Source organism: Dysidea avara, chromosome 7 (genome assembly GCF_963678975.1).
Source record: "Dysidea avara chromosome 7, odDysAvar1.4, whole genome shotgun sequence".
Taxonomy (NCBI): domain Eukaryota; kingdom Metazoa; phylum Porifera; class Demospongiae; order Dictyoceratida; family Dysideidae; genus Dysidea; species Dysidea avara.
Genome location: NC_089278.1, coordinates 24,776,172 through 24,796,658, shown reverse-complemented (window position 1 = coordinate 24,796,658; position 20,487 = coordinate 24,776,172). Strand labels below are relative to the sequence as shown.

The window sequence follows — 20,487 nt, the reverse complement described above, 5'->3', positions numbered from 1 at the left end:
GTTTCATTGTAGCTGAACTCTCTACAAGGTAATTTCTTCTAGCTGATCTCTCTACAGGGAGATTTGTTTGTAGCTGAACTCTCCACAGGTGATTTGTTTGCAGCTGAACTCTCTACATGATGGTTTCTTTGTAGCTGAACTCTCCATAAGGTAACTTCTTCTAGCTGATCTCTCTACAGGGAGATTTGTTTGTAGCTGAACTCTCTACAAGTGATTTGTTTGCAGCTGAACTCTGGTTCTTTGTAGCTGAACTCTCTACAAGGTGACTTCTTCTAGCTGATCTTTCTACAGGGAGATTTGTTTGTAGCTGAAATCTCTACAGGTGATTTGTTTGCAGCTGAACTCTCTACATGATGGTTTCTTTGTAGCTGAACTCTCTACAAGGTAATTTCTTTTAGCTGATGTCTCTACAAGGTCACTAGTTTGTAACTGAACTCTCTACATGATGGCTTCTTTGTAACTGAACTCTCTACAAGGTAATTTCTTCTATTGATCTCTCTACAGGGAGATTTGTTTGTAGCTGAACTCTCCACAGGTGATTTGTTTGCAGCTGAACTCTCTACATGATGGTTTCTTTGTAGCTGAACTCTCCATAAGGTAACTTCTTCTAGCTGATCTCTCTACAGGGAGATTTGTTTGTAGCTGAACTCTCTACAAGTGATTTGTATGCAGCTGAACTCTGGTTCTTTGTAGCTGAACTCTCTACAAGGTAATTTCTTCTATTGATCTCTCTACAGGGCGATTTGTTTGTAGTTGAACTCTCTACATGGTAGTTTCTTTGTAGCTGAACTCTACAAGGTGATTTCTTCTAGCTGAACTATCTCTTTCCATAGTTGCATGAACTCCCTACAAGGTAACTTCTTCTCACTGATCTCTCTACAGGGTGAATTGTTTGTAGCTGATCTCTCTATAGGGTAACTTGTTTGTAGCTGATCTCTATACAGGTTACTTGTTTTTAGCTGATCTCTTGAATTCTCTTCAGGGTGACTGCTCTATTAGGATGACTGCTTTATTAGAATATCTCGATCTCGCACTTGCTGCGCTAAGTTGGATTTCGTGTTATAACTCCGTGGCTTTAAATCTGATTCTTCTACACCATTGAAGAGCCTTTCTAAGATGATTACTCCATCTGTACAGCGATTTTCAAAGCATTATCCCAAGCGGTTTATCTGGTAGGCGTGGCAAGTAGTAGTTTTTTATTAGCTAATCTCGATTGCATAATTGTTACACACTGTTGGTTTTTTTCGTTGTATCTTCCTGGTTTTTAGCTCGATTTCTTTCAAACCACAAAAAGTTTGAGGTTCAATAGTTAACCTATTCACCCACCGATTTTCAGCTTCTTCCCATACGCGGTTTACCCTGTAGGCGTGACAACATATTGGTATTATTTTTCTTGAATAATCACTCATAACTCTTTTCCTGTTTATTGTATCTAATCAAAAACAGCCAAGCTGTACAAAAAGGTGCGGCCCCCAAAAAGGCTATGGTGAAAAAAGATGTGAAATCCAAGGTGGCGGCCAAGAAATGGCTGTGATGGTAGGTTAATGGTAAAACTTTTAATAACGACAATTCAGGTGAATTTGGTGCCAAGACCAAGCGGCACAAAATTCAACTGAATTGTCGTTATTAAAATTTTTACCATTAACCTACCATCACAGCCATTTCTTGGCCGCCACCTTGGATTTCACATCTTTTTTCACCATGGCCTTTTTGGGGGCCGCACCTTTTTTAACAGCTTGGCTGTTTTTAATTAGATATCACTTCTTTTTGTATTTGTATACTGCAAAGCCGGCCAATGGCTGGCTTTGGCGGTTTTTAACCCATGTGTTTTTTTCTTTACCACAGGAAGAAGAAAAGAACTTAAAGAAGATTTTTAATACTTCAATTATTTTTGATTTTATTAGTAATTATACAAATTATATACATATAATTATTTATTACATGCCCATTATTCCCCACAGGATATTATTTTGCAGCTGATCTCTCTACTGGGTGACTTGAAATGTAGCTGAACTATCTATAAGGTGACCTCTTCTAGCTGATCTCTCTACAGGGTGATTTGTTTCTAGTTGAACTCTCTACAGGTTATTTGTTTGCAGCTAAACTCTCTACATGGTGGTTTCGTTGTAGCTGAACTCTCTACACAATGGTTTCTTTGTAGCTGAACTCTCTACAAGGTGACTTCTTCTAGCTGAACTCTCTACAGAGTGATTTGTTTGCAGCTTAACTCTCAGAGTCTACATGATGGTTTCTTTGTAGCTGAACTCTCTACAAGGTGACTTCTTCTAGCTGAACTCTCTACAGAGTGATTTGTTTGCAGCTTAACTCTCAGAGTCTACATGATGGTTTCTTTGTAGCTGAACTCTCTACAAGGTGACTTCTTCTAGCTGAACTCTCTACAGGGTGATCTTTTTGTAGCTGAACTCTCTACAGGGTGATTTGTTTGCAGCTGAACTTTCTACATGATGGTTTCTTTGTAGCTGAACTCTCTACAAGGTGACCTCTTCTAGCTGATCTCTCTACAGGGTGATTTGTTTCTAGCTGAACTCTCTACTGGTTATTTGTTTGCAGCTAAACTCTCTACATGGTGGTTTCGTTGTAGCTGAACTCTCTACACGATGGTTTCTTTGTAGCTGAACTCTCTACAAGGTAACTTCTTCTAGCTGATCTCTCTACAGGGTGATTGTTTCTAGCTGAACTCTCTACAGGTGATTTGTTTGCAGCTAATCTCTCTACATGGTGGTTTCTTTGTAGCTGAACTCTCTACATGATGGTTTCTTTGTAGCTGAAGTCTCTACAAGGTGATTTGTTTGCAGCTGAACTCTCTACATGATGGTTTCTTTGTAGATGGACTCTCTACAAGGTAACCTCTTCTAGCTGATCTCTCTACAGGGTGATTTGTTTCTAGCTGTGTGAACTCTCTGCAGGCAATATGTTTGCAACTGAACTGTCTACATGGTGGTTTCTTTGTACCTGAACTCTCTACAAGGTGACTTGTTTCTAGCTGATCCCTCTACAAGGTGACTTCCTCGAGCTGATCTCTATACAGGTTGATTTGTTTGTAGCTGAACTCTCTACAAGGTGATTTGTTTGCAGCTGAACTCTCTACAGGGTGATTTGTTTGTAGCTGAACTCTCTACAGGATGGTTTCTTTGTTACTGAACGTTCTACAAGGCAACTTTTTTCTAGCTGATCTCTCTACAAGGTGACTTCCTCTAGCTGATCTCTCTATAGGGTGACTTGTATCTAGCTGAACTATCTACAGGATGATCTGTTCATAGTTGAACTCTCTACAGGTTAATTTGTTTGTAGCTGAAATCTCTTCTTTCAAACTGATCTCACTGTAGCATAACTTCTTTGTAGCTGAACTCTCTACAGAGTGATTGTTTTGTAGCTGAACTGTATATAGTAGTCTCGTCCTCGCAGACCCATTCTCCGGAGTGGCGCTTATCGATTAGAGATTATAAGCGCCCCCTCCGAAAGGGTCTGGTGAAATGCCCATACCAATTTTTTCCGAGAAATCGCCAACTTTGGCGAATGATAACTGGTGTTTCATACTTACACAAGATTTTTTACAAAAGGTGACGATTAAACAGTATTTATCATTTTATGGCTGCGCAGTACAGACTTTACAAAAGCAAAGCTTACCTCAAATCGTCACCTCTTGTGTAGTTATTAAACACCAATTATCACTCGCCAGAGTTGGCGATTTCTCGGACAAAAATGGTATGGGCATTTCACCAGACTCTTTCGGAGGGGGCGCTTATAATCTCTAATCGATAAGCGCCACCCCGGAGAGAGGACGAGACTATGTATATAGGGTATTTGTTTGTACCTGAACTTTCTACAGGGTGATTTGTTTATAGCTGAATGCTCTACAGGGTGATTTGATCTCTCTACAGGGTTTCTTTGCAGCTGAGTTCTCTACAGGGTGACTTCTTCTAGCTGAACTCTCTCTTGTTTCTAGCTGATCTCTCTACAGAGTAGCTTGTTTGTATAGCTGAACTCTTTACAGAGTAGTATTTTGGTTGCTGAACTCTCTACACGGTGACTTGTTTGTAGCAAAATTCTTTACAGAGTGACTTGGTGGTAGCTGAATTCTCTACAGAGTGACTTACTTGTAGCTGAATTCTCTAAAGAGTAACTTACTTGTAGCTGAACACTGTATAAACTATAAAGTGACTTGTCTGTAGCTGAACTCTCTTCAGGGTTACTTGTTTGCAGGTGATCTCTATAGGGTAGCTTGTTTGTATAGATGAACTCTTTACAGGGTAGTTTCTTTGTAGCTGAACTCTCTCCACAGTGACTTGTTTGTAGCTGAATTCTCTAGAGAGTGTAGCCGAACTCTCTACAGGGTGCATGACTTGTTTATAGCTGAACTCTCTTCAGTGTGACTTGTAATGTTCTGAATCACTACAGCGATATATTTGTAGCTGAACTCTCTATAGGGTGACTTGCTTCTTGCTGAACTGTCTATAAGATTAACTGTTTGCAGCTGAACTCTCTACAGAATAACCTGTAATGTAATAGAATTCTATAATGGAGTAAATAAATTAGCTGAATGCTCTATTAGGGTGACTGTTCTATTAGAGTATCTCGATCTCGCATTTGCTACACGGAGTTGGCTTTCGAATCATAACTCAGTGGTTTGTAATCTAATTCTTCTATACTACTGCAAGGACTTTCAATGAAGATTATTCCAGCTATACACCGATTTTCAGCTCATTGCTCTAAGCGGTTTGCCTAGTAGGCGTGAAAACTAATACTTTTTTATTCCTAAAAATCGATCGCATAATTGTGACACACGTTGGGTTTTGTGTCATATCTCCGTGGTCTTTATCTCGATTCCTTTCAAACCACCAAAAAGCACTCCTACGATGGTTACTCCATTTACATAGCAATTTTCAACTCATTCCATGAAGCGGTTTACGCTGTAGGCGTGACAACAAATCGATCTTGTTTTACGCGAATAAGCGGTCATAACTCCTGAATCATTCATCGGATTTGCACCAAATTTGATGCTAGGATTCGCCTTTGGACTCCCCTTCTGTGTGCCAAATTTCAAGGCAATCGGAGTACGCGTTTGCGTTTTATAGCAATTTTTGCAAGTGTGCGAAAAAACGAAGTTGTGGCTTACTGCCCTGCCTATGCAGGAACGTGGTTTCTCCCTACACAAGACTGCCTTTCAAGATGCCCTTGCTTTGAGGTATGGCTGGATGCCCTCTCATACACCTTCCCACTGTGCGTGTGGTACCAACTTTTCTGTAGATCATGCCCTATCTTGTCCAAAGGGTGGATTCCCTTCAATACGCCACAACGAAGTGAGGGATATCACATATTATCTGAAGTGTGCCATGATGTGGAGGTTGAGCCTCATCTGCAGCCTCTAAGTGATGAAAGGTTTCAACAGAAGACTGCCAACACTCAGGATGGCGCACGCTTGGACATTGCCATGAATGGATTTTGGGGTGGTCGTTATGAAAAATGTTTTACGGACGTCAGAGTTTTTAACCCACTTGCACCATCCAACAGTGGAACCACCCTTCAGTCATGTTACAGGAAACACGAAATAACAAAGAAGAGAGCTTATGAGTTACGAATCCGTGAAGTGGAACACAGTTCTTTTACCCTCTAGTGTTCTCTGCTTCCGGAGGAATGGGCCATGAAGCCAGTGTATTTTACAAGAGATTGGCGAGTTTATTGTCTGACAAATGGAATGACCCTTATGCCACAGTACTAGGATGGATTAGATGTAAATTGTCATTTTGTTTGCTGCGTTCAGCAATCCAGTGCATTAGAGGAGCGTGATCTTCACAAGGTCATTACATCAAAAGTGCTCCTGTGGCCTTGGTGCAATCAGAGACTCAGTTTTTGATTTAATTGTTTAACTGTTTATTTGTATGTTCTAATCTTAAAAAAAAAAAAAAAAAAAAGACGAAGTAGAGAAGAAGAAAAAAACGAAGAAAAAAAAACCAAAGTTTGGCCACTCGTATCTCGGAAATGGCTTGAGTGATTTCCTTCAAATTTGGAATGTAGACTCCCCTAGCTGGCGGCAACTCTGCAGCAAATTTGGTTCCAATCGGATGAGGTATTACCGAGATACAGATGTGTGAAAATGACGTTTTCTTTCTTCCTGTCAATATACTCACGGTGTGGCGCGCCGGCTTCTTGGGCCGCGCGACACACTATGGTGTGTCTTGATTCTAGCCAAAGCTGGTACAGAGATGCGCCTTTATACCCCCCTTCAGTGTGCCAAATTTCAAGGCAATCGGATATTGCGTTCGTGTTTTATAGCAGTTTTTGTAAGTGTGCGAAAAGAGGAAGAAAAATAAGAAGAAAAAAAAATGAAGAAACTAAGCCAATTTGTGAAGTCGCATATCTCGGGAACGCTTGAAGCGATTTCGCTCAAATTTGGAATGTGGAGTGCTGAAGGTGGAGGGAGTGTCCACAGCAAAACTCGTCTTGTTTCATCAAGACAGCACAGAGCTACGGAGGTGCGAAAATTGCATTTTCTTCCTGTCAATATACTCACGGGTGTTGTGCGCCGGCTTCTTGGGCCGCACGACACACTACTGTGTGTCTTGATATAGACACACGGTAGTGTGTCGTGTGGCCAAGGTAAGCCAGCACATTACATCAGTGTGTATATTAACAAAGATAATAAAAATGTGATTCTCGTGCATACATATCATAGCTCCGTGCTACCTTTACAAAACAAGATGATTTTTACTGTGGAAATTTCCTCCACCTTCAGTAGTCTACATACCAAATTTTAGCAAAATCGCCTCAGGCATGTTTGCTCTATCAATATCATATACATTTCTTAAGAATCCTTATATAGTAAACACAACCTGTATATCGTGATGCCATAAACTATGAGGAAAACTTAAGGCATGGAAATAATCATACCACCAGCAGATTTGAACTTGTGACCTATCATTTGCCAGTCTATGAGTTCAACAATTCTTGTGTAGAATGCTTAGTGCTACACTGTGGCCTTTAATTCCTCTGTAGAAGACATTCTATAGGAGTTTGAAGCTGTATGTAATAGTAATTTGATAGGATCACATTCCTAATGTCATAGACCCCAAAAGTAGTCTAGCAATTGTAATATTTATTTATATTTGTTAATTGTAAAACTCAAAATATATGAGTATAGTGCAGTATCTGCAACATAATTAGAGATCTGAAGTCATTGAAGGTAATAGCACTGTCAATTTGTAACTTGTTTCACAAATGAATTGATTGGGAGAAGAAACTGAATTTATAAGGATCAACTTGAGCTGATGGCTGGACAAATTTGATACTATTTCCACGTGAAGTACTGATTGCAGGTGTAATATAATTTGGCATTTCTAGTTCAGCAAGTCCATGTAAGATTTTAAAAAAACATAAGTAATTGTAATTCTTCCATGTTGGATTTCATATTCAAGGAATGTTTAATAGCTGATACACTACTTGTTCTTCTATAATCTGAGACAATAAAGCGTGCCGCTCAGTTTTGAATAACTTCAAGTTTGTTTATATGACATTTTGATTGTGGTGGCAGCATAGTTAAAGATTGGCTTGATAAATATGTTGTAAGCATCCGGTTTCACTTATTTATGGCAGGATTTCAGATTTCAACGAATAAAGGTGAGTGTACGGTTTGCCTTTTGACAAGTGGCATCAATGTGGTGTTTAAAAGAAAGCTTAGAATCAAGTGCAACTCCCAAATATTTAGCTTCAGTGACTGCAGCAAGTTTGTGTCCATGCAAAAAGTACTCAGATATCAATGGGTGTTGTTTTAGAGTAATGGTTAACACTTTACATTTACTAATGTTAAAGCCATTTTTCTTCCCACATTTCAAGTCGTATTAAGTCTTGTAGCAAATTAATGTCATCAGGTGAATCTATCCGTCTGTAAAGGACACAATTGTCTGCAAAGAGGCGACATGAAGATGACAAGTATTGTGTTATATCATTAACGTATATTAGAAGAGTAAGGGCCCTATCTCACTACCTTGTGGAACACTGCTGACAACACTTACAGGCTCAGAGGAGTAACCTCCACAAACAACACGTTGACAGCGGTCAGACAGGAAATCAGTGATCCAACTTAGTACTCTTCCTCGTATTCTATAATGTTCTAGTTTCAATGGAAGGAGATGATAGGGCACCTTGTCGAAAGCTTTGCTAAAGTCTAGCAAAATAACATCAGTTTGGCTTCTATTGTTCAAGTTCAGTGCAAAATCATGAGAAGCATTAATCAATTGTAGTTCTGCCGAGCAATTCTCACGAAACCCAAATTGAACATCTGACAGTATAATTATGATGATGGTTTTATAGGTGTTTCATAATATTTGTATGAATGATATGTTCTAGTACAAACACAAGTAAGGGATATAAGATGATAATTTGCTGGGTTTGATCTTTCACCTTTTTTAAACAATGGGGTTACCAGTGCTTTAGAATCATATCAATACATAATTACATTTTATTTATTTTATTTTTGCTTTTGCTAATAATGGTTATAATAATCTAACAACCCAGCATCAGTTTTGATTGTGGGTTTCAACCAATTTTACCCAGATTGGACAAAAACACCCTATTGGTGTAGAGAAACACCCCTAAAGATGTGGGTGTAATGTAGCATGCTAACAAGGGTGTAGCTAATTAAACACATTCATTTTTACTGTGTACCTTTAAAAGTATCACATAATGGTGACTTGGATAAAAGCTAGATATGTCCTTAACGCTAGAGCTGTTCAACTGTGGTTTTGACTGGAATTTTTCACCAAGTTTGCTCAAGATTTCTGCATTCAACATGTTGTGGACAATAAACAGTGTGTACAGACTTCCCAGATAATGAACATTGATTTTTGCTTGGTACAAAAATCACTCCAATACATGCAGAGACTTGTTTAACAAGTTGATGCCTTTGTCTTCCTCTTTCAATTTTTTGTCTCAACATTAGGCCACGTGAATGAACATGTGCATGCATTGGTTATAGATTACAGCCCTATCCAGCACATGTCGTAATGTTAATGTGTCTAATAAACAAATGTGTCATAGGCATCTGTCACTTCCTGTTCAAATGTTATACCGTGTATAGGTATTATTTCCAATAGAATATGGCAATGTTTGTAATAGAACATTCAGAGGAGCAAATTAAATTCTTCTTACAGGAATAATTATAAACTTCATGTGCTAAAGAAAAGCCAGGGTAAAAAATATGGCAACAAATTATAGCAATTGTAATGGTGACATATCAAAAACTTCGTATTTTCACTTTTCCTGTAATATTATGTTAGCGTATCATATCTTCCATCTTAGAGTGGCATCTTGATGTTAAGTTTTTGTGCTTATATATATGTATATAGCTTTTCATACTTCTACTATCAACTTTAACCAGTCAGTCTACAAAGCGTATAAGAGTGATGGAGTAGTGCAGCCTGTGTTGTTTCTAACCAGTGCATTGTCATACGATGTTACTGTACAGGTCAGCAGCATTAATAAAACTGCAACTGGTAAGTAGAAAATATCTTGTAATTTTCTGATAATATAAATGAAAATTAGCAGGAAAAGTAATTTGCTATGACCCTGGGCCACACAGTGCCACATTTAATGCTGGAATATGTAATGTTTCAATTGAGATTCAAATAAGTTGTGATAATATTTCAGAAGGCAGTGTAAACTTTGATATCTCTATTGACCTGCCATCATTACCAAGTGGTGTTGTTGCTGGTGCTTGTATTCGAGCCACAGTAACCATAATAGGTGAGTGTTATTGTTCCTATGTAGAGTGTGTTGATTTCTAAAGTTGTAAGCCAGACATATTGTACTTAAGTATGTCTGTAAGATGCGGAACTACAGTTACAGAACTTCTAATGTGCTTTTGTATAATAGGCCATCTACACACATTTCTTTGCAACAGTATATACGTATATACATATCAGTTTTAGTAACCTTCATCCTTCCATGGTGATTGGAACTTTACTGTTGATGAATTTTCTTTGACCTTGTATATAAGTGCGATACACCTTGTATAGCCATGGCTCATGTAATACACATGCGTGCATATTTGTTCTGCATCATTTGCTTAGGGTGGTGTTTGCTATGTGCATACGTATGTTTCAGATCATTTGATATCATACAAGAATTACCTAATAAGGAAGTATGAATCTTTACAAATTTCATCAGCTATTGCTCTTTCTGAATGCTTTTCACCTGAGTATGTGAACTTGAAACTTATAAAAGTTGATTCCAAAGGAAATAAAGAATCAAACATATCAGGTAAATTGGATGACATGTTAAGGTCTACAACAGATGAGTTAAACACACAATTTTCACTGTCTGACATTCTAAATGTTTCAACAGAACCTCGAAAGGTTATACTTGTTGTGGGAGGTCCTGGAATGGGGAAGAGTACACTAGCTATCAAATTGTGTCAATGTTGGGGAAAGGGTAACTTGTTAATGTCTTATGATGTAGTAATTTTGCTAACTTTGAGAGACCCTCAAATACAGAAGGCTAAAACATTTGAAGATTTGCTGTCTACTACAGCTGCAGACATTGATCATCAGCTGATGCAGAAAGTGATTGAGGATATTAAAGCACATAAAGGACACAATATTCTTTTCTTGCTAGAAGGATATGATGAGTTACCGGTTAAACTACAATCCAATCATAACTGCATTTTTAATTGTTTGATGAGGGTTCTTCCAAGATGCACCATCATATACACATCTCGTCCAAATGCGTGCTTAAGACTGTCCTCCTTAGCATCAAGAAAAATTAAAATTCAAGGATTTGAGCATGAGCAGATTTATGAATACATACACAATGCATTTAGCCATATTCCAGAAGGAGAACAAAAATCCTCTGAACTTATTTCTCAACTACAGAAGAATCCAACTATTAAGGCTATAACAAGTGTCCCTATTAATGTTGTTATTGTGTGCCACTTGTTCTATTACGAGGAATGTTTGCCAGAAACACTGACAGAAATCTATCACTTCTTATGTAAGCATGTTATTCTTTGGCATATTAAGAATCGTACAGAAAATGAACAGAACATCACTGTCTTGTACTCTCTAGATTGTCTACCTGACAATATCACCAAACAGTTTGCACAGTTGTGTTTTATAGCTTATAAAGGAGTCATGGATGACATAATAATTTTTTCAACTGAGAATTTTCAAAGATATGGAATATTTGATGGAAATGTTGAAGGATTAAGTTTATTAACAAATGCACCCACCACTATGGTTCATGGACTAGAACGATCATACAACTTTTTGCATCGTACAGTACAGGAATTTTGTGCTGCTTGGTACGTCAACACAAAACTCTCACCACAAGAACAGTGTGAATGCTTTGATAGATATCATTTTTCTGGTAATGTTTCATTTGTATGGAGGTTCTATTCAGGTTTGTCAGAGTTCAGTAACAAAGAACTGTTTAAAAGCATGCTGCCCTCCAAGTATGTAAATACACAGTTTAAAAATGCAAATACTCTTGAGTTAATGCACTGTATTTATGAGGCTTGCAAGTGTGATTGGTCTGAATTAGCAGCATCACTTGGAAGCAAAATTGACTTAAGCTATTGCCTGTTAGATCAAGCTAGTTGCAGTGCATTAGGATACTTCTTAAAAAAGTATAATGGTGATATCAAGAAAATTGACCTTAGCTTCTGTGATATCAATGAGGATTGTTGTAAGATTTTAAATGAAGCATTGTGTACTCGTTTGCAATTAAATTCCCAGCCAGTATCAGTTAACTTGGATATAACAACTGTTAGATGTGATTACTCCTCTATTGCTTCATTACTGCAGTCTGGCTACCCAATTAGTACACTAACAGTCAGCAACAGTATATTAACAAACAGTATTCAACCAGCAATGAAATTGTTTAATGTTCACAAATCATTGACTGAATTAGTTATACGTGATGCCGCCTTAGACTTATTCTCTGTGCGCATGTTGAGCAATGCTCTAATGATAAATTGCACTCTAAAGATTTTAAATATTGGTAACAATGATTTAGGTTCTGAAGGTGCAAAGTACTTTTCATTTTGTAGGAATATTCATTTAACAGACCTCATCATGTGGCAGTGTAACCTGGGTCCCTCTGGAGCAGTCATGATCGGGAAAATGGTTACCAACAACTCCTCAATAAAATGTCTTCGAATTGGTAACAACAGCATTGGAAATGATGGCATCAAAGACTTTGTTAATACTATAATAGATTGTAATAATCTCCATTGCCTAGACCTGTGGGGTAATCTTATTACTTCAACTGGTGCAAAGCATTTAAAAAGGTTACTTACTACTGCTCAATCTCAGATTACTACATTGGTGTTAGGTGCTAATCCATTGAGAGACTCAGGCGTCTTGCCTATAATGCAAGCTATTTCACAGAACAGTAATATTAAGGAATTGGATATACGAGATACTTCAATTACATCAGTTTCAAGCTTAACTATTTCAGAATCTGTAAAGAATATGCAGACACTTAGATTCACTCCTCCAGTTGAATGCAAGGATATCAGCAAGGCATCGGCTTCTAACAAAATTACTTTGAAGCACATGCAACTTCACAATGGAACTGACACAGGCTATGTAATACTACTTCAAGGCATTTATCATAACTACAGTAATTTAAGAAAACTAGAGTTCAGCCGAGGTGAGCTTGGTGCTACCAGCATACATTGTTTAAAATGTATTGTGGAACACAGTACAGTTCTCAAAGAGCTTGTGTTACGTTGGATGGACATCAACCCAACAGATTACTTGCTCTTAGCAACTGCATTTAAAGTAAATGGATCAGTTGAAAAACTAAGTATCACACCATTAGACAGTCAAAAGTATGACCATAACTTTGCCATTGAATTTCTTAATCGTCTAACGAATAATTTAAGTTTGAAAGAGGTGACAATGACTTTGAAAGTAATTTATGGGCTTTCAAGTGACATCAACATCACTGAACACAATTTTCTTAAAGCAATTAACCAGTGTGTAAATGGAATTAATAATCACCGTCAACAACAGAATATAAAAGGCGTATTGACTTTAAATTTATTATCCAAGTAGGAATGATGTACGTGTGTGAATGTGTATATGTTTACATAGGAACAAGTATGTATCTGTACTGTACCTAATTGCTTTTATCTTGTCCATAGCAGTATTTTAATTTGAAGTTATGTTACATATCATTTGTTCACTGTTAGACCAACTAAATGCTCTATTGTACTAGGGATTAGCCCGAAACTTTCGTGCATTGCCCAAAATTCCACATTTGAAAATCACATCTTATGTGATGAAAATCACCTTTACGGAATAGTACTAGTTCATATAATATATAATACAGCATAAAATATAGCAAACCACTTACAGATGGCTGGATATAGAATTTTTAAAATTCACCGAAAGTCGAATTTTGGTCTCACTGCCTGATTATCTGACTGACCATAGTTGCAAGGCTAGAGACTAAACAAAGCAGCAGATGGCCACCATTTTACGCCACAATAACAAACTCACCAGTAGGATGTGCCTTTTGGGGTTCCAACAAGTGTAGACCCTCTGCACCTTGTCTTTTCTATTATCTCCAATCAGGCTGCTTGTCTTCTACTTCATCCAATGAAACCATGTCAAGGCTTTAATTTTCCGTACTAACACTTTCTTTCAGCAGCATATTTAGATGCCATAAAATTATTTCAGTACTGGATTTTTGAAGTGCTTTAGTCCTGGTGCTACTATAAGAGGTACCGTATAGCTTAAATATTTTGAGGGGGAAATTTTTTCCTGATTTCGCGGTTTTGGGGGTTACTAGCAAAAATGTTATTCTTGAAATATTAAGACCTCCATATAGTCTAATAGATTTTGGGAGTGTTTGCAAATCCACAAAAAAAGTATTTTTAGCAACATATTGCTCAATCTCAAAAAATTTGCCTATCACAAAATGCATGACTGTTGTATTAGAGTACCTCAAGTCAGACAAGGGGTGTGCAGCTAGATACACCAATAAGGTCTAAGCTAGATTGTGAAGAGGTGTGGTCTTTGTACTCTATCGCAATTAGTTACCTTGATGGGTGTGGTCACAAACCTAGTCTAGTGGCGCCCGCTCTTTTGCATGGTGCCGCCAGACAAATCGCGCCTATCGCAAAGTCGCAGATATCATTTAGCTAGTATACCATACAATGAAGTGTAATGGAACTTCACTTTTCAGATGATAATTGATAGCTGGTGGGACATGGCACCATTATTTTAATGTAGTATATGTGGGTTCACCAGTCAAAATAATTTTATTTTACAAAAAAGGTTAACCAACAAGTATACAAAAAAAATTGGAGTTTTCAACTAGAGTAAGGACCATAGCATATCAGTACTGAAATAAGCTGGAATAGTACATGATATTAAGGCCACTCCAAATAAATTCTCTGTTTCCCGTCCTGGACTCAAGCATATATTTGCATGCCAGTGGGCGGTACATTTCCATTATTCATTATAAGATTGGCAGCTTTTCAAGCCATTGTTTGTCTGACACAACCATAAAAAGCTGCATAAAAGCATGCTTAAGTTTTTTCCTTCCATTTAACGTTGCAAAAATAGCACAAATGTGAAATTTATGCCGACTTGATAGCACCGTTGACACGTGAGCTGACATGGTTTCAAGTGACCCTGTCAGTATGCAACAATAACTGGAAAATAATGGAAGAATACAGAATAATGGAATATTTAGAGCTGACGGTAACTAGATGCAGGCGGTGGATAGGAACATAGAATTTATTTGGGGTGGATAAAAACAGTGAGAAGTGTTATATCCCTACTGTGCATTTCCATTGCAGCACAGTAGGGATATAACACTTACCGTAATTAGAAATTTTTTTGTGTAAAACAATTTTTGTTTGCAGGGCTTGTACAAAAATTTCTTACACGAAAATTTTTACATGAGATTGAACTACTCTAATAGAGCAGTCATTCATGTAAATCATACGAAAATATTTTTACACGAAATTTTTTTTGTACAAAAATAAAGCAAATTATGGTTGTACTTTTTATCGATATGCTATGGTCCCTACTCTAGTTGAAAATTCCTAATTTGTTTGTGCACTTGTATAAGAGTTACATTTGATGATAATACATATAATTATGCTCAAAATTATGCTAGCATAATCAGTGAGTGGTTGCACAAACCACACATATATACACACATGCATGCGTACACACATACACACACACACACACACCAATGAACGAAGTGAAACCATCCACTGGATGATGTTCCCCAGTCACCACTATTGCTTGGTAGTGGACCAAACTACAGCTTAACTTTTCTTTCTTCGTGGATATGTAATTTGACACTTGTGTGTGGTGATGTCTTGTTTTCTTTGAAATTGGCTGTGGTAAACATCACATTACTTTTCAACATTGTAGAAGGAGCAGCATCCATTAAGAGACTCACACATACACACACACACACACACACACACACATACATGTCATGCATGCACTCACACACGTACGCACATGACTAATTACTGTATCTTTCATCTTCAAGTGCAGTTAAAAGTATGTTATACGAATAAATGACGTACATTTTACAATTATAAATTATGTATTTGTGTCAGATGATGAATGATACGTATATGATCACAGTGTGATTGAAAGAGTAAAGAAACAACTAGTGATGAATGATGCTCACTTATGTGCACTACTACATGAACCTGTAGAGTCATCAAATTACTGCCACTGTAACATTTCCTTGTAATTGATTGTTATGATCAGTTTTCCAAGAATAAGTTATGTGTTTATAAGCTGATGCAATCCAATTCCTGGAGATAGGATGACATGGTCAACATTGTGTCTGACAAATCAGTGTATCTATTCAAAAACAAATTGCTTATAAAATTTTTGAACACTTATGTGACTTCAACTATTAATACATATATGGCTGCTAGCAGGTGCTCTGTTACCTCTGTTATTTAGGGACATTTACCCCAAGGTGATTCTGTCATCTTATTTAGGAAAACATGTTTTGGTTGCGTGTGTGTGTGTGTGTGTGTGTGTGTGCATGTGAAAGAAGGGGATGGAAACTTTAATTATGAATTAAAGGCAATTAATGGTACAAATGCCTACGGTTAATGGTGTCAGACTCAAGGCATAATAATATGGTTCTTAATGTTGTTAAGCAGTGTTAGAACTCCTAAATAGTTGTGATATAGTGAGAGACTAAACTGCAGTATAGATATTCAAGAGGCTTCTGTTAAACTCTCTGGCATATAGATTCATTTGTAGATATTAACCGATAACTGATAAACAAGGATGGAATTTATAGCATGAAGTGGCTGATGTACTTACCCTTTAAACATGTGACTTGGTATGGACTTTTAGAGGAACGTATTTACTGATATCAAGCTTCTTCAACTGTAAGAATAGCTATATAGTGGATCCCGCATGCAACAAATAGTTGAACTGATTAAGAGAGAACCTTATTATGTTGACTATTGGACAGTTTCCTAGAAACAGGCTGCTAATGTTCCAGAAACCACTATTGCAGTTCCTGGAAACATACCAACTGCTGTGATGTGTAGTCATCACCACACAAGAATTAGAGCAGATGGGCAATTGCAATAACATTATATAGCTAGTAACCAGACCTGTATGTAAATATGGAAGTAGCATATTGCATAACCTCAAATAATTATGTATCTTACTACTCAACTTATTATTACACTACACTTGGCACCAGCAAGTAATAACTACACAGTGGAGGATTAAGGACTCATATTACATTCCCTAAATATGTCATCAGAAAGAATAGAGTGTGTGTGTGTCTGTGATAAACTGTTGCTTGAGTCAGTAATGCAAATTACTCTGTTTAAGTTTTCTGATCAGTGTCATCGCACAAACTCTGTGTACAAACTGTCACATTTTGTGCCTATAAAAGAAAAGATGTCACATTTACAGAAGGTAAGACCTTGGATATAGTTTGGTGGTGAAAATGTGAATGTGATCAAGTAACTTGTGTGGAAGTGCTGCTATAATGCATAGTTTTAGGGGTTTTGGAAATCTATTCATTTGTTATTGTAGACACTAGTAATTGCTTGGAACCTGCTTTAATATATTTATTTATTGTATAAATAATGTATCAGTGTACCAGGGAACATGCACAATTGTTGAAACACACAGGATGATGTTTTCATGCATCCCTGCCTGTGTTGGCATGCATCACCATGTGAAAGAATGGAGAGGATAGCTACTGTAGTAACTACATACATATTGACTAAGGAATGTACACAATTTACGCATACACAAATAGACTAAAACTAAATGTCACTTTAAACCAAACCTTATCAGACATCAACACTATGTGAGGTGCAGGAAAAAACTATTCACTTGTGGTCAGCAATTACAAAGGAGAAAATACCTTGGATTTTCTAAGAACTTGTAAAGGATGTATACAGAACTCTGTAAGTCCCTAGTCAGGTTAGTAGCTAATAGCTATGTACTTTGTAATTTGTGATTGATTGTTTTCTACCTAAAAGAATTTTACTGCATTCTAAAAATTATACAATGCACACACATACACACGCAAGCAGTATGCATGCACACGTGTGCACACCCTACACATACGCACACCTTTACTACCTGTTTGGCAATTCCCTTACCTCCTGAACACAGTACAATTCAAGGGCTCTACAGCAGATTCATAGTGTGATGAATTGCATCACACAGACACTGTGACACATAATGGCTACCATATTTGTCTACTGAAAGTGTATCTTATTTGTATGTATAATGAGTTTATTTGAAATTTTATTCAGCTACATGCATACGTATACCGTATACATTGATCAACAACTAATGGACATCAGATTACTTCCAGGCATCTACAACAAGAAGTTTAGGACTTGTTACATGATGTTGTATGTAGTGAACCATACTTCTCACACATACCCACACAATGTCTGCATTCCTAGAAGATTTCAGCTATAGCAGCGCATAAACAACTTTGTGACGACACCAGAAACCTTGTAATGATTTTTAGGCCTTGCTACTATTAATAGAAATGTAGATAGTTAAGATTTCAAAACCATACATAAGCCAATAATACCAATACACCAATGATCCACATGTTGTTAATATTAACCTACACACTTTGTGAATTACACTCACTGTAATGCAATATAATTTCTTACGCACTACATACCTATGGCTATGTATTAACTGTAAGAAGGTGAAATAACTGTTTTACATTCTAAAGTTTGCAAACTACTGATTTCACTCAGTTTAGACATTAGAAACATTATAATTTCCGAATCTATGACATTACCTCTTATTTCCAGAACACAGATATTTTATTATGAATAATAATACCCATACAAACTATTATAAAAGTTTAACAAAACACTGCAAGGATATGTTAAGCTATATGTTTTCAAAAACATTGCGTGGAGATGTTTAACTAGTTTTTCAAAAATTCTTCAGCAATACGATTGAAATCATTTGCAAAATCTGGGTCATTGTGGATTCCATGACCAGCTTCTTCAAACTTGCGTACTATACAATTTGGAATATTGTTAGCAATATAATCAGGATGGTATTCTGGGACTACCGGGTCTTTTTTTCCGTGCAGAACAAGCGTCGGACTTTTCACATTGCTGAGGTGATTTTTACAGATATTGCCTCCCGACTCATAAATCTTCAAATTTGTATCGATCCACTGACTCCAGTAGGCAGCTGCGCACTCTTCACCATAAACTGATACTTCTTTTTCACGTGTAGCTGCATCTAACAATGAAATGTCCTTGTATTTAATGTATAGCTTCTTATCTTCTTCACCTACAAAAGTATTTCCTCCCCAGATTATTAGTTTACGGACAGATTCCGGATACAAAGAGGCAACTATTATCCCTATCATTGCTCCATCACTCCACCCAAACACAGAAAATTGTTTAATCCCCAGCACATCCATCAGTCCTTTGGTATCTTTAGCATCCCTCGTATGAAAATCTAATGTAAATTCTCTCTGTGGTGGTCTTGATTTACCAAACCCTCTTGGGTCAAAAGTTATAATGGTGAATTCTCCACCACAGCGTGATCCATAATAGTCAAGTTGATCAACAAAAGCTTCAGTGGTTCCTAATGCACCAGGTATACACACGATAGCATGAGATCCGTTTCCCTTTGTTTTGTAACACAGTTCCACTCCATTCACCAGTATCTTACTTGCAGCCATTACACGATTGATTAATGCCAGAGAAAATGCACTGCAATAAAGTGGTAAACCAGCTATAGTTGTTACACTTGAGTGACTTAGCTAAGAACACTATACCAGAGAACCACATCATGAAATATGTATGTAGCTACCTAGCTAGCTATGTTTTATAAAATGATACTCATGAAATGTGCGATGAAAGTTGAATCATCATCAGATATTTCATGGAAATTTCTATGCCATGAAATTTACAATTTCATGGTAATTTCATGGCTCTGACAAAATTATTTCATGGCGTAGCTGGAAAATGTCGAGGGTGCTCATTGGTGCAAATTGTCTAGTATTTGAAGCGAATTCCAGGCAGTGTCCATGAAAGTTCATGTGTATGCTATGGCAAACCACAATAAGTTGTTCTGTGATGTAGTACGATCCCCGAATATAATATAGCTATGTGGTGGACTACGAAGCTTTATGTGAGTGGTTTCACCCGGTTTATGTAGAGTAGCTATGCATTCGTATGATACACTTACCTATATATAGCTAGTTAAACGGCTGGCTTGTATTTTTTTAATCGATGATCTTGGCTGTAGCACAGAAATACTGGTCAACAGAAATTAACCTGATAACCCCGCCCTTCCAGTTGCGCCGGCGTGCCGGTATGGTGCTTATCAATTAGGATAGTCAACAAAGAACAGATAGTGTAGCCTTCGGACACCATGCAGGTTGTCCGGAGATTCTATCTATGCCTGCTGAAGATTTAACCGAGGTTAGCCAGCTACTAAATGACCTTTTATGCACTGCATTATAGCTAGTCGTAATCCGCGTGTAGTAGGCTATGTAGGTGTGTGTGTGTGTGTGTGTGTGTCAGTGTGTGGGTGTCCGTGTGTGTGTCAGTGTATGGGTGTGTGTGGGTGTCAGTGCGTGCCTCTATAGGTTTTTTGTCTTTTGTACTCACCTTACCCTTTGTGGTTAGCAGTGTCCTCATACCTCGCATCACATAGCCGCTACACAGGAACTGATGTACGATGAAATATTATGTGTCTTGTTTGCTTCTCAGAACGCTTTCCAGTTACTGAAGTCATGTGAGTCCTAGTGCAACATCCCACTCAATACAGTATTGGAACATAACTATCTAGGTATCCGTCTTCATCACAGATTATCCTGGAACCCCCATATCAACTATATCTGCAGCAAGGCTAACCAACTTCTTGGCTTCCTAAAAAGGACCTTGCACACTGCACCAATAGAAATTAAAGACCACCTATACAAACAACTATTACTACCATC

The 20,487-nt window shown here is 37.5% G+C and overlaps 1 protein-coding gene and 1 long non-coding RNA gene across 3 annotated transcripts in view; one reads left to right on the top strand and one right to left on the bottom strand.

The window, feature by feature from the left end:
- The window catches only part of LOC136260950 (NLR family CARD domain-containing protein 3-like), a 29,061-nt gene extending 15,858 nt beyond the window's left edge, over positions 1–13,203 (top strand). Inside the window, exons 4-6 of one of the 2 annotated variants that reach the window (XM_066054872.1) lie at positions 9,363–9,509; positions 9,562–9,759; positions 10,120–13,203. In XM_066054872.1, the coding sequence (XP_065910944.1) occupies positions 9,363–9,509; positions 9,562–9,759; positions 10,120–13,073 (3,299 nt within the window). In that variant the 3' untranslated portion in view covers positions 13,074–13,203. Of the gene's footprint in view, positions 1–9,362; positions 9,510–9,558; positions 9,760–10,119 lie in introns of both variants that reach the window. The other variant, XM_066054871.1, reaches the window with a different exon arrangement.
- A 5,115-nt stretch (positions 13,204–18,318) lies between these two features.
- On the bottom strand, positions 18,319–20,010 carry LOC136261264 (uncharacterized). Its single transcript, XR_010703832.1, has 2 exons — positions 19,731–20,010; positions 18,319–19,252 (listed from the first exon to the last, which is right to left on the bottom strand). It is a non-coding gene; the product is annotated as an uncharacterized lncRNA (long non-coding RNA).
- Positions 20,011–20,487: the final 477 nt, after the last annotated feature.